The 14,133-nt window shown below is 43.4% G+C and overlaps 1 protein-coding gene across 6 annotated transcripts in view; it reads left to right on the plus strand.

Moving 5' to 3' along the window:
- The window catches only part of etv7 (ETS variant transcription factor 7), a 62,286-nt gene extending 48,383 nt beyond the window's left edge, over window positions 1-13,903 (plus strand). For all 6 annotated transcript variants that reach the window (XM_048552951.2, XM_048552948.2, XM_048552947.2 and 3 more), the window contains 4 exons: window positions 4,958-5,185; window positions 6,299-6,441; window positions 10,829-10,929; window positions 13,526-13,903. In XM_048552951.2, the coding sequence (XP_048408908.1) occupies window positions 4,958-5,185; window positions 6,299-6,441; window positions 10,829-10,929; window positions 13,526-13,640 (587 nt within the window). In that variant the 3' untranslated portion in view covers window positions 13,641-13,903. The remainder of the gene's footprint in view (window positions 1-4,957; window positions 5,186-6,298; window positions 6,442-10,828; window positions 10,930-13,525) is intronic.
- Window positions 13,904-14,133: the final 230 nt, after the last annotated feature.

The raw sequence follows: 14,133 nt of genomic DNA on the forward strand, positions 1-14,133 counted from the left end.
GAGGGAATGGTCTCAGAATTAAAGGTGCCTATCTGAGACGGAGATGGGGAGAAATTTCTTCTCCGAGTTGAGATTCTTTGGAACTCTGTGTGTATATTTAAAGCTGAGATAATTAGATTCTTGATCAGTTGGGGAATTGAGGGTTATGGGAAAGATACGGGAAAGTGGGCATGATGAATGCCAGATAACAAAGTGTGGAGCTGGATGAACACAGCAGGCCAAGCAGCATCTCAGGAGCACAAAAGCTGACGTTTCGGGCCTAGACCCTTCTTCAGAGAGGCTTCTCTGATGAAGGGTCTAGGCCCGAAACGTCAGCTTTTGTGCTCCTGAGATGCTGCTTGGCCTGCTGAGTTCATCCAGCTCCACACTTTGTTAGCTTGGATTCTCCAGCATCTGTAGTTCCTACTATCAATGATGAATGCCAGACCAGCCATGATCCTATTGATTGGTGGAGCAGGCTCAAGGGGCCAAATAGTGTGACCCTGGTCCTATTTCTTCTTGTCTCATTATCTTAAAGAGATACATGATGGTCAAAGTCCTAATATAAAAGGGTTTTTACCAACATCAAAGAGATTTTGATTCCCTGTATGAACAGTCCCCAGTGGAAAACAATTTCTATAGAGAGTTTCTGGTTACAAAATAATTACAGCACAGCAACCAGCCCATCCAATGCTTATGCTTCATATCACATTCTATTCATCTATTCCCATCAATATCTTCTTCAATCCCTTTGTCTTTCATCTAGCTGATACTTAAAAGCATCTATATACTTATCTTGACCAATCCCTGTGATTGTGTGTTCCACATTCTCCATGCTGTTTGGTAAAGATATTTCTCCCAAATTCCTATTGGAGCTGTTAGTTAAGGACTCTAGTTCTGGCCTTTCCTATTCCATCAGACTCTTTAAGTCTTCAATTTAGCAGCTCATCCCAGCATCTTCTATTCCCTAGAGAAAACAGTTTCAGCCCATTCATTGTTTCCTGCTGGGTACAATATTCTGGGTATAATGCTCTATATTCTGTTTCAATTATGGAAACCTGAGCCGTTTCCCGTGTTCTAAGTGTGGTTTAACCAGGGCTGCACACAGAACACAACATAAACCTCTGTGCTTTTCAAATTTTTGTCTCTAGAAAAGAACCTGAGTATCTTTTTTTAGCCCTGAAGAAGTGTCAATACCCAAAATGTTAATTCTGATTTCTCTCCAGATGCTGCCAGATCTGCTGAGTTTTTCCAGCAGCTTCAGTTTTCATTTCTGATTTCCAGCACGCGCAATTCTTTGGGGGTTGTATTTTCATTTTTGAACTCTTTGTGTTCCCTTAGATGCCTCATTCCCCTCTCTCCCATTTAGAAACATATTTCCTAAAGAATGCACAGCCTTCTAACTCTTGATATCGAAATGTATAACCTCACACAGTTATGTTTTCATTTGCCTGTTACATGTCTATTCCAAAGTTATTTAACATCTTCCTGTACTTTTGTGGCATTTCTTATCTACATTATCCAAACCTATCACAGTAACTGCTTTTGACTCTCCTTCACTGTTATCTGTTCAGTAGTCAGCTTGCAATCTATTCTGCTACTTGCTCACTCATTCCAGCTACCAGCTTACCATTAAATGATTCTTTAAAAATCGTCATCAGTCATGTATTCAACATTAGCCTCGTTCATTCTTTCAGTAAATTAAGTTGAGCACAATATGTGTTGACTATTCATCATTACTTTTCAGCTCCAGGATATTTTCTTGAATACATCTTTTATTCATGGATCCCATGATTTCCCAAGCACTAGTGTTTAGTTGATTTAAAATTTGTTTTATCTCGCTTCCTGCATCTAAAAATTTCACATTAGAGGTCACTCTGGCACAGATGCTTTACTGATTTATTAATAAACGTATGTAATGATGCTCCTGTTGTGTCTTGCTTCAATGCGCTATGTACAATTCAGCAGAACCAGTCTCTTAGATTTGATTTCTTGTCTACTATTTTGTCCTTTTCTACATTAAATGTCTATAATTTTTTAAAAAATTGTTCCTTCTAATGTCACAACCAAAATGTCAGTCTCTGTGATAATGGGAACTGTAGATGCTGGAGAATCCAAGATAATAAAATGTGAGGCTGGATGAACACAGCAGGCCCAGCAGCATCTCAGGAGCACAAAAGCTGACGTTTCGGGCCTCTCTGATGAAGGGTCTAGGCCCGAAACGTCAGCATTTGTGCTCCTGAGATGCTGCTGGGCCTGCTGTGTTCATCCACCCTCACATTTTATTATGTTAGTCTCTGTAACTCTGTTAGTAGCACACTTGCACTTAACTTGACGGGTTAACTGTGGGGCCTGCGGATAAAAAACAAAGTTGTCATTCGCTCTGGTGCAGTACTGAGGGGGTGCTGTACGTTTGGGTGAGCTCCCACCTTCCAGCTTGGGTGAGCATGGAAGGCTTCCATTTCAAAGAATAACAGGAGTATTACCACTGATGCTGTCACCAGTATTTTCTTTTCAGTCAACATCACAAAAGACTGAGCAGACAATCTGTGTCATGTGGTTGGTTGTGGGAGCTTTCTGAATTCAAATTGGCTGTCATATTTTCTACCTTCGAACAGCAGCTCTACTTTATTGGCTGCAAAGTCCATCGGTCATGGAAAGCACCAAGTGAATGGAAATCTTTGTCTTTTCTCAATTGTTGAATATTCTTGCCATTTCTCCACCAATAACTGAATGTTTTGTCATGTGTAGCTTTAGTGAGCCTGTCTGTATCCTAGTTTTATTTTTATCGTGTGTATACATTTCTGCAGAACTCATTACAAATACTTTTAATATTGATAGTTATTTAATTTTGTAGTTGCATTGTGTCTTCTTAGTAGATTTCTTGACTTCTTTTCTAGCCTTCTCAAATATCCTTTTTGTTATCTTCTTCTATGTTGTCAGTCTTTTTTCCTGTAGTTTCAATTTCACATATTTTGTTATTTATCTATGGTGTATTGCACCTGGGTAGGCTGGTCTTCATTTTTAGTGAGGGTTTTTTTCCTTTGGCTGCTAATAACTACTATGTTAAATATTCTGCGCACTGCTCTCCTGCCTATGTTTGGGAATATATCTTTATAAATTATTTCCCTCATTTCATTCTCAACCCCCTATAATCAGGCCCCTCCCTGACAATTTATTGCTGTTGGCTTTGTCTTTCTCTATCTTCATGTTAAACCTCCTTGTGTTGTGATTGTTATGATTGCTATTGCCTAGATGTTTCGCTACAAAGACTTCTCTTATCTCTTCAGGTTCAATTTTCTTCACTGGATCCAGCAGTGCTCTGTCTCTCTCATTGGGCTTTTTACCTACAGGGTAAGGAAGGAGCCGCTGTACCCCTTTACTACATCATATTCCCAATTAATTTGGGATAATTACATCTCCTTTTTACTGCTGTCTGTCCCCTTTACTAATTTCATTTTCTTTTGCTTCATATTTTATCTCTGATTTCCTTTCCACGGGTAGCTATTCTGTTGTAACCACTTTCAGCATGACCATCCCCCTGCCTTTTTTCTCAAACATCTGCAATTCTGTTTCTAACCTGCTCTTAGTTATGTCACTCTTTTGTCTCCTGCCATTCTGTAATCTAGCCCAGAATCCCTTTGCTCTTCCCTGGCTGATCAGGTTATAACCAGTGATCTGTATGTCAACAGGTCACACAGCCATCTTTAAAATGCTGCTGCTGCTAGAGTGCAGAGTCCTCATGGTGTTTTGGCAGTGTTCACCTGTTTAAGTTTGGACTCTGTGCACATTTCTGTCCAGTTTGATTCATCTCTCACCATTGTTTAATCTGTTTTTAGCTGTCCTATTGTTTTATAATTCATTAGTTCTTTGACACTTTATGTTACCACTGTTTGCAAGTTTAACCATTATTCTGATCACCTCATTCTTATATCTTCAGGCTTATTTCATTTTTTTGCCACTTTCTAAACCCACGACCACCTCTGTCCAGAAGGACAAGAGGCAGCAGATACATGGGAACACCACCCCTTGCAAGTTCCCCTCCAAAGCCTCTCACCATCCTGACTTGGAAATATACTGCCGTTCCTTCAATGTTGCTGGGTCAACATACTGGAATTCCCTCCCTAAGGACACTGTAGGTCTACTGCAGTGGTTCAAGGGGGCAGCTCACTAACACTTTCTCAAGGGGCAGCTAAGGAGTAATAAATGCCCACATCCCCTAAGTGAATTAAAAAAAACTCGCATGTACAGCCCTGACATATTGCTATTTTTAGTTTGTTTATCAGTATTATTTTGATCCTGTAAATGCTTTCTTGAGATCTCAACTATGTTTCCATGTTCGGATTCATGTTGATCTCATAGAAACACAGAAATCAGGACCAGGAGTAGTCTATTTGGCCCTTTGTGTCCGCTTCACCGTTGATTTAAGATCAGTTCCTATTTTCACCCCATACCCTTTGAACCCTTTAGCCGTAAGAACTATGTCTAACTCTGCCTCGAAAACATTCAATGTTTTGGCCTCAGCTGCTTTCTGTGGTAGAGAATTCTACAGGCTCACCACTCTCTGGGTGAAGCTATTTTCTCCTCATCTCACTCCTAACTGACCCACCCTGTATCCTGAAACTGTGATGGCCCGGTTCTGGACTCCCCAGTCATCAGGAACACCCCTCCTGCTACCCTGTCCAATCCTGTCAGAAATTTGAAGGCCTCTATTACACCCCCCCTTATTCTTCTAAACTCCAGCAAATATTGTGTCAATTGATCCATTCTCCGTTCATAAATCAGTCCTGCCATCCTAGGGATAATTAGAACTAATTATCCCTGTTTATTTTATCTTATTTTTAATGTAACAAAACTTCTGAGCCTTTTTTACTGTGAATATTTACAAATATCCTCCAGCAAGGGAGGCATATGACTATCACATCTTCTCCTGAGCCCTTGAAGGAGCCTGCATTTGAAGTTTTTTTTTCCCTTTTAGACAGCACAATGCCTCGAATTGTGAGCATCACGCAGTGCCCACGATCTGCCGGTACGGTGAGCTCACCGCTGTGGATTCCCGGCAGTAAGCTGAACAACACTGAGGCCTTCCGCAATGGTCACTGGGAAGAACCACTGAACCTCTCCAACAGGTCAGAAGGCAAGAGGGATCTTGAGATGTGCTCACTCCTTTCAACACAGCAAGCTCCGGCCACAGGGAAAATAGCAGGTGAGGCTTCCAAATATACCGAGCTCTTTCATGTCCGTTTGATGAACAGGATGTCAGTAATTTTGTTTCTTGCGTTTATGTGAGAGTGAGGATTAATTTTGCAAAAGCATGACCCAATACCAAGCTCTTAGAACCAGGGGTGCCCAGGATCATTGCTCGTTCTGAGCTGGCCCAGCTCAGGATTGTGGCCAGCGTTTCCAACACCAGTCAACCTGTGATAGTAAGAACTGCCGATGCTGGAGTCGGAGATAGCATAGTGTGGAGCTTGAGGGACACAGCAGGCCAGGCAGCGTCAGAGGACCTCCCCCATTTCTGAAGAAGTTTCCCAACCCGAAACATCTGCTTTCCTGCTCCTCTGATGCTGCCTGGCCTGCTGTGTTCCTCCAGTCCCACACTGTGTTATCAACCTGTGCCTGCCACCCAGAAATAAAAAATAATCATCAAAAAGTCACGATTGAGCTTGGTGATCAGCCAGCCGTGGATAAATAACATCAGCCCTGGTAACCCATGGCTCTAAACTTGAGGTCCTCCAAAACTCTCTCCTACCCGAATTCCACCAAGTCCCTTCCATCCTTGTTTTGAAATCCCCCGATGGTCTTGCATTTTCATTGTGTGTGATGCCGTCTAGCCTCACAACCCTCAGGTCTCTGTGCTCTCTCATTTTGGCCTGTTTCTTCTCCCTGGTTTTAATTGGTCACCATTGGCAGCCATTCCTTCAGTCGCATGGATCCTAAGCTCTGGAAATCCCTTCGTAAACATCCCCACCTCTTTTCCCTCCTTTCCAATGCTCCTTGAAGCTACCTGTTTGGCATTTGGTCATCTGCCCGAAAAATGTATCTGAAATACATGACTTCGTGTGAAGTTGGTTTGATTTGTGAAATTTCACAAGACCCATCAAATAATGAGGAACAGAGACAGATGAGATAAATAATGGTTGGGTTTTTAAAGATGAACGGAGATAAGGAGGCCCGGTGTGCAGGTACTCAATGAGAATGACCAAGATTAAACATGCAGAGATGTGATGTATCTGACCAACCCTGGGGCAGTAGGGAGGTTGCAGAAGGATCTAGCTGCTGCTGATGTTTACCCCTAATGAGACTGATTCCTGTGTAGACTGCAGGCTGCTGTGGGACTACGTTTATCAGCTCCTCTCCGACAGTCGATATGAGCAGTACATCAAGTGGGAAGACAGAGAGTCCAAGATCTTCCGTGTTGTTGACCCGAACGGACTGGCACGACTCTGGGGAAATCACAAGGTGAGCAGCTTACAGTTTCTGGGCAGGGAATCCTGTCTCGACACAGACTGGTCTCTCTTTAGGAAAGAGATGTTCGCTTGGCTTTCAATCCAAGGTTACAAATCTTCATCGATAAACCTCACCTGGATACCATTAGCATTTTCAACAAATGCTTTTCATTGGGAACCATTGTGTTAGCTTAAGGTCACCCAAAGTGCCCATAGCAAAGGAACAATAATACCCATTCCCTGTTGAATCTGCTCCGCTGTTAACTGAATCATTGATTGCCCAGCCCTAATTGCCGTAGTGGAAGTGATGTTGGAAATTGGAGCCACTTTGTTGAATCACTGCTGTGCTTGGTGTGTCAGGAGCAGAGGATTTTGACCCACTGACACTGAGTATACAGCAGTGTGTTTCTAGGTCAGAATAGCATATTGGAAGGGAGCACGCATTCTTGGTGTTCCCATGTACCCGCTGCCCTCATCTTTGTAGATGGTAGAGGTCATGGACTTGGAAGGTGCTGCCGACAGAGCATTGGTCACATATACAGAGTGTGGTCACTGGCCATCACTGGTGAAGAACGTGAATGTTTTAAGTGGTAAGTATGGGGCCAGTCAAGCGGGCTGCTTTGGCTTGGATGCTGTTGAGCCTTTTGAGTGTGCTTGGGGCTGCACCCATCCAGAAAAGTGGAGAGTATTCCATCACACTCCTGACTTGTGCCTTATAGATGATAGACAGGCAGAAGCTGATTTATTCATAGCCTCTGACCTTTTGTTGTAGCCACAGTGTTTCTTTAGTGATCCAAGTAGAGTTCATGGTCAATGGTAACCCCAGAATATTGACAGTGGGGGATTCTGTGATGGTATTGCCATTGAATGTCAAGGGGCAGTGGGTAGGTTGCCTCTTATTGGTGATGGTCATAGCCTAGCATTTTTGTGGTGCAAATGTTACTTGCCACTTGTAGGCCCAAGCCTGGATATTGTCCAGAACATGGACTGTTTCAGTATCTGAGGAGTCGAGAATGGTGCTGAACATTGTACAAACGTTAGCAAACATCCCCACCTCTGACCTTATGATGGAGGGAAGGTCATTGATGAAGCAGCTGAAGATGGTTGGGCCTGGGACTCTACCCTGAGGAACTTGTGCAGAGATGTCCTGAAGCTGATATGACTGACCTCTCTCAACCACAAGCATCTTCCTATGTGTCAGGTATGATTCCAAACAACAGAGTGTGTGCCCCCTGATACCCACTGATATCAGTTTTCCTAGGGCTTGATACCACACTCAGTCAAGTGTAGCTTTGGTGTTAAGGGCTGTCACTCTCGCCTCCCCTCTGGAATCCAGCTCTTTTGTCCATGTTTGAACCAAGGCTGAGGTCAAGAGCTGAGTGGCCCTGGCGGAACCCAAATGGGGTGTCACTGATCAGGTTATTGCTGAGCAGGTGCTGCTTGATAGCGCTGTTACTGACACCTTCCACCACTTTACTGATGATCAAGAGGAGACTGATGGGGTGGTAACTGATCGGGTTGGATTTGTCCTGCTTTTTATGTACAGGACATACCTGGGCAATTTTCCACATTGTTGGGAGGATGCCAGCGTTGTAACTGTCCAGGGACAGCTTGGCTAGGGGAGCGGCAAGTCCTGGAGCACAGGTCTTCAGTATTGTTGCCGGAATGTTGTCAGGGCCCGTAGCCTTTGCAATGTCCAGTGCTTCTCGTTGTAATTGACCAGACCGGACTCCCTCAAAATATTATCAGAAGGTAGCCTAGACCCTAACATTTTCACATTTTTAATGGCAAATGTGAAGTGCCTTGTTCCAGATTCAATGTGATTGGTCAAACTATGCGGCATTAAGCAAAACACAATTTCTTTAAACACTATAGTTAAAATAAAACCAGAGAAAGAAGAATTTAGAATAATGTAATTCTGTCCGATTCAGTAACCACTAGTATTTAACATTTCCAGTATAGTAACATCTCATAAACATATGCCTTGGCAAAAAGGCAAATTCAGAAAACTAGGTTTGTCTCAAAGGTAGGGCAGCAGCAGAGAGAAACCCCAGGCTTCTAGTTGTAACTGAGAGATGGAACAAATAAACCTACTTATAGAGACATACAACACTGAAACAGACCCTTTGGTCTGACCAGTCCATGCCCACGATAATCCCAAACTAAAATAATCCCGCCTGCTTTCCCATATCCCTCCAAATAATTCCTACTCATGTACCTATCCAAGCTTCTTTTAAATGTTGTAATTATACCTGCATTCATGATCCACGTGTAAATTACCCTCTATGTTTTTAAAAAAAATTGCTCCTCAGGCCTGCTTTAAATCTCCCTCCTCTGACTTAAAAAATATGCCCCTCATTCTTGAAATCACTCATCATGAGGAAAAGACAATTACCATTAACTCTGTCTGTACCTCTCATTTTATAAAATATCAGGCCACCTTTCAACTCCCTATCCTCCAGTGGAAACAGTCCCAGCCTTTGTTTATAACTCTAACCTTCCATACCCAGCAACATCCTGGTAAATCTCTTCTGAATCCTTTCCAGGTTAATAATACCCTCCCTTTAATCAGGCAACTAAAACTGGACACTGTATTCCAGAAGAGGCCTCACCACTGTCCAGCTTGCACAACCGGTACATGACTTCAACTCCACGACAGCAACTGCTTGTAGCTAAACCTAAAAACAAAAACAGAACATGGGAAAGCCTGGTCGGTGAGAGCTGGCTACACCCAGCCAGGCTGCCTCTATTGTTCCAACTTCAAAAAAATCCCTCAAGTCTTCGCAGGCTGTTTACTTTCTTATAGACGGCTCAACACATCTTGTTCAATCTCTCTTAATAAAAAGCCAGGACAAAATAACCTGTTAAAGTCACAGCATCATCATGTAGCTGTTTCTTGATGTTACTTGGAGTGAATCGAATTGGCTGAAGACTGGTATCAGCAAAGCTGGGGACCAGTGGTGGAGGCCGAGATGGATCATCCAATCAGCACTTCTGGCTGAAGACTGCTGTGAAAGCTTCCGTCTTATCTTTTGCACTGATGTGCTGGGCTATTCCATCGTAGAGGATGGGAATATTTGGCAAACCGTCTCCTCCAGTGAATTAATTGTCCATCGCTGTTCATGACTGGATGTGGCAGGACCACAGAACTTAGATCCCAATCACGTTTGACAAGATCCTTGAGCTCTGTCTGTCACTTGCTGATGTTATTTTGCTTGAAAGTAGTCCTGTTTGGTGGCTTCACCAGATTGACACCTCAGTTTTAGGTATGCCTGGTGCTGTTCCTGGCATGTCCTCCTACAATCTCCATTGGGCCAGGGTTGATCCCCTGGTCTGGTGGTAGTGGTTGAATGGGGGATCTGCAGGGGCATGGGGTTACAGATTGTTGTTGAACATGATGATTGCTGTCAGTACCTTAAGAAATCCCAGTCTTGAGTTGCTAGATCTTCTCTGGAGCGATTGAATTTAGCACTATGAGAGGGTATGCTCAATGTAAAGAAGGTCAATGGAAGGACTGTGCTGTGGTCATTCCTGCCGGTGCTGTAATGGGCAGATATTGCTATGACTGGACAAGGCCAAACAGATTTTCCCTTTGGTTGTCTATGTCACCACCTCACGCAGACTCAGTACATGGACTTGGTCAGTTATGGTGCTGTAAGTCTGTTTTAGTGATGGACATTGAAATCGCCATATTGAGTACATTGTGTGCCACCGTCATCATGTGTGCTTCTACCACATCGTGTTCAAAATGGAGGAGGGCTGATTCATCAGCTGAGGGCTAGCAGTCAGCAGCAAATTTTTGTGCCCATGTTTGCCCTGATCACTGAGACTCTGTGAAGCTTAGAGTGACAGCCTCCAAACTCTCGAGGCAGCAGTGCAGCAATAGAGTGAGTGGATGCAAGAGGAAGGAGGAACCCTGGAAGGAGATGCAGTTGATGGGTAAAGTAATGTACGCGATCACCATAGTGTAAATGCACTGAAATTAATTTTTTATTCAGGAAGAGTGTAAGGAATGTGAAACCCAGACATGAAAACGGAGTCAGGGTTCCAACTGAGTGAACAAGTAGGCTTGAGGGATTAAACGGCCTCGTCCTGTATCTTTGTCAAGTCTGAAGAAGTTATTGCACTGGGCTCCTACCTTCCTAAAGAACTCCACACAATACAAGCCATAGTTCGGCCCTGTGTTAATAGAACCTGCTGGAGAACTTGATATAGGGTGTCGCTCTGAGTCACCGGGGGCAGTGTGTCTTCCTTTCTGATGAAGGGTCTAGGCCCGAAACATCAGCTTTTGTGCTCCTGAGATGCTGCTTGGCCTGCTGAGTTCATCCAGCCCCACACTTTGTTATCCTGTCTTCTTGTTTCTCTTTTTTTAAAATCATTTTGTTTCCACTTCCACTCAGAACCGAGCAAATATGACGTACGAGAAAATGTCAAGAGCTCTACGGCACTATTATAAACTGAACATCATCAGAAAGGAGCCTGGCCAGAAACTGATCTTCCGGTAAGCCTCACCATCTTTACCGAGTGTCCGGGATCACAGTAACCATTTGGGTCACGGTTACATTTTTTTTGCCCTGGTAATCCTTTCCCATTCTCGCTCAGACGTCCTCACAACATCATGGCCTGTCTGTAAATCAGCGAATGGAGCTGCATGATTCAATAAAAAGCGCACCAAACTTTGGGCAGTGGGCCGGGATTGGACTGGCAGGATCACGTGGGACAGAGGCTCCTAACAACTGAGCGCTCCTTTCGAAAGACTTGCATATATTTATAACACTTTTCACAACCGCAGGATGCCCAGCCAATGAAATCCTTCGAAAGTGTGGTCACTGTTGAAATGTAGGAAACAAATTTATGCAGCAGTGTGATAATGAGCAGATATGTGTATTTGGGGTATTTACTGAGGGGTAGATATTGCCTGGGAAAATTCGCCTTGCTTATCTTTGAAATAGTGCTGTGGCTACTTCTATATTCACCTGTCGGGGCAGCCGAGACCTAAGTTCAACTTCTGTTCCAAAAGATGGCCCCTGCAACAGTGCAGCACCCCCTCAGTGCTCCAGTGGACGGTAGGCTCTCATTTCTGTGCTCGAGCCCTAGTGGGCTCCATGATTTCACAGTCCTGAGTCTGAGACTAGAGTGAACCACACCTCACTGAAACCCAACATCTCTTCACTCCCCAAGTAACATCGCAGCTATCACACAGTGAGCCATAATAACCAAAAGCATTCCTGTCTTCAATCTGTATTGGAGAAGTCTCCTAGTAAAAATATCTTTGAGATGCGAGAGAGATGTCCACATTCTGCTAACAATAATGGACTAAATCAGATTTTCAGCCTAGACATCTCCATGAGTTTCTAATAGGCTTGAGGGATTATACACTGCTTTAGTTGATTTAAAGGATTATGCTAGTTACCCAGCCTCCTAAACTAGTAGGTTAACACTCACTGGGGTACACGGTGTGCTTTCTACATATGCGTTGGTACCAATGTAAGAAAATTCCCTGAGTACAGTTTATGAATACGCACCTGTTCAATTGGCTCGTCTGTTAAAGACAAGTGGTGAAAACATAATGAACTTTTTGCATGCTATTTCCAGATACATGCTCCAGGTAGGAAGGGTTTGCACAGTATTAGGGACCAGACCAAATGTCATCACACCATATCGAGGAGATAGCCCAAACCCTAACTTATATCGGTTTTTAAAGGTAGGTGTAAGGCACTGTGCTCCAGATGTGATTCTGTCAGTCGAACTACTAGGCTTTAACAAATAACACTTTACCCTTATATCACAGTTAAAATACAAACAAAAAATGAATTTGCATAACTTTAATTCTATCAAAATACTTAACGAAACAATATCTTATTTAACTACCACTATAGCAGCATCCCATAAACACACCCTTGGCAAAGGCAAATTCAGCAAAATTTCCCTCACTTGCGATCTCCTCCAGTCCAGGTAAAAGAACAATGACAGAATGAATCTAGCAGCAGAGAGAGAACTCACTTCTGTAGCAGCAGCAAGTGAGATGTATCTAGCAGCTTCAACTCCAAATATCCCAACTTCAACAACTGAAAGCAAAACTGAAATCCTGGGTTTGTGCAAGCCTGGTTCCACTCACTCATGCTTCTTTTGTCAAATTGAAAAAGAAATGTTAAAAACTATTTATTTTGCTTTCTATGGAGCAGATACTTCAGCGAGGTTTATTATAACACCCCTCTTCAAGAGAAACAGGTCAGAACAAATCCCTCTTAAAGGCATATCTCCTCACAACAGGAACATACAATGGGAACATGTAGGCTACAATCATACTGGCACCAGCTGTCATGATATCTGTCAACCAGCTTCATCTGACAGTGAAAGCTGGCAGCCACGCAGTAAGAAGCACATTGGAAGGGATAGGGATCAGAAAGCTGACAACTCTCTGGGCCATACTCAAAAGTGAGGAGTGAAACATCATCACATTTGACTGGTAGCTTTCATAGTGGGAAGTATTTGTAAGGAACATTGTTGTGTTTAATGTTGCAATTCCGTGGTCGAAGAGGAAATCACAGCCGCAGTGTTTTTGAGAAGGTCCTCCTGGTGATTGCTGGATCTCACTAGCTCTTTACTGTTCTTGGATATGGGATCACTTCTGCTGTGAGGATTATCTTGCACAAAATGACTCTGACATCATGTACGTTGTCAGTAAAGCAGTAAAAATCCAACCTCGCCCATCTTACTACAAAAAAAGTCACTCATACCAAACCATTTGGGGGAAAATTGTTCTGTAATTAATATGTGATTGTCCATGGACAATGTGTGTGTGTGCGTGAGGGTGGGGGGGGGGGGGGGGCGGCGGTTGGGATGATAAAATGGGGAAGTGTTCATGATGGAGGCGACACGGACGATGGACTAGAAAGGAACAGCATTGATGGGCTGATAGTATTTTCAAACTGTTGTCCTTTTCTTTGTTTGTGAATGTTCCAAAGTTGCGGTACACTGCCCTGAAATCGTCCTCCTTTCCCTAGACTGTATTTCAACTCTATAGCTCGCATCTGCCTGTTTCCAAGTGAAAGATCAGCGTGTGACCCCCTCCCCAACCATATCTGTTTACACAGGTTCCTGAAGACCCCAGATGAAATCACCCACAAAGCAGACAAATTGGAACAACTGGAATTACACGAGCAGGAAGGAGCCGATTTCAAAGAGGACACATTTCAGCTCTCTCCATGACCGTGACGTCAAAAATGGCACTAACCTGAGCCCTGAGCCTGCCCAGCTCCTGGTCCTGCAGACTGACACTTCTCAACCCAAAACAAACTTTTGCTTTTCCAAATGGTACTGAGTGTGAAGTTTTCCTTCCTTTTTGGGGTTTGTGATTTTGGTTTGTTGATAATAGCACTACATTCAATACATGCACTGGCAAAACTGTAAGATATGTTGAAGCTTGCTGTGAGTTGTGAAGGGAAATTGTGAATAAATTCTTAATTCTTTGATTCCTATCTGTCCGGCTCCCCTGTGTTTGTTCAGCTGTTTAGAAGCAACAAGTTCAGGATAGTGAAACTGAGTGAATGAATTAGGACCCAGAGACTTCATTTTGATCTTTGGATGATGATGTGAGCATTGTGTTGGTTGGATCTCGATCTAGGGGTGAACAGGCCACATTATCCACCCAATATAAAGACCGAGGTCTCACTTAAACCTGACTAGCAAGGAGTGCAGCAAG

This window comes from Stegostoma tigrinum, chromosome 21 (genome assembly GCF_030684315.1).
Source record: "Stegostoma tigrinum isolate sSteTig4 chromosome 21, sSteTig4.hap1, whole genome shotgun sequence".
NCBI lineage: Eukaryota > Metazoa > Chordata > Chondrichthyes > Orectolobiformes > Stegostomatidae > Stegostoma > Stegostoma tigrinum.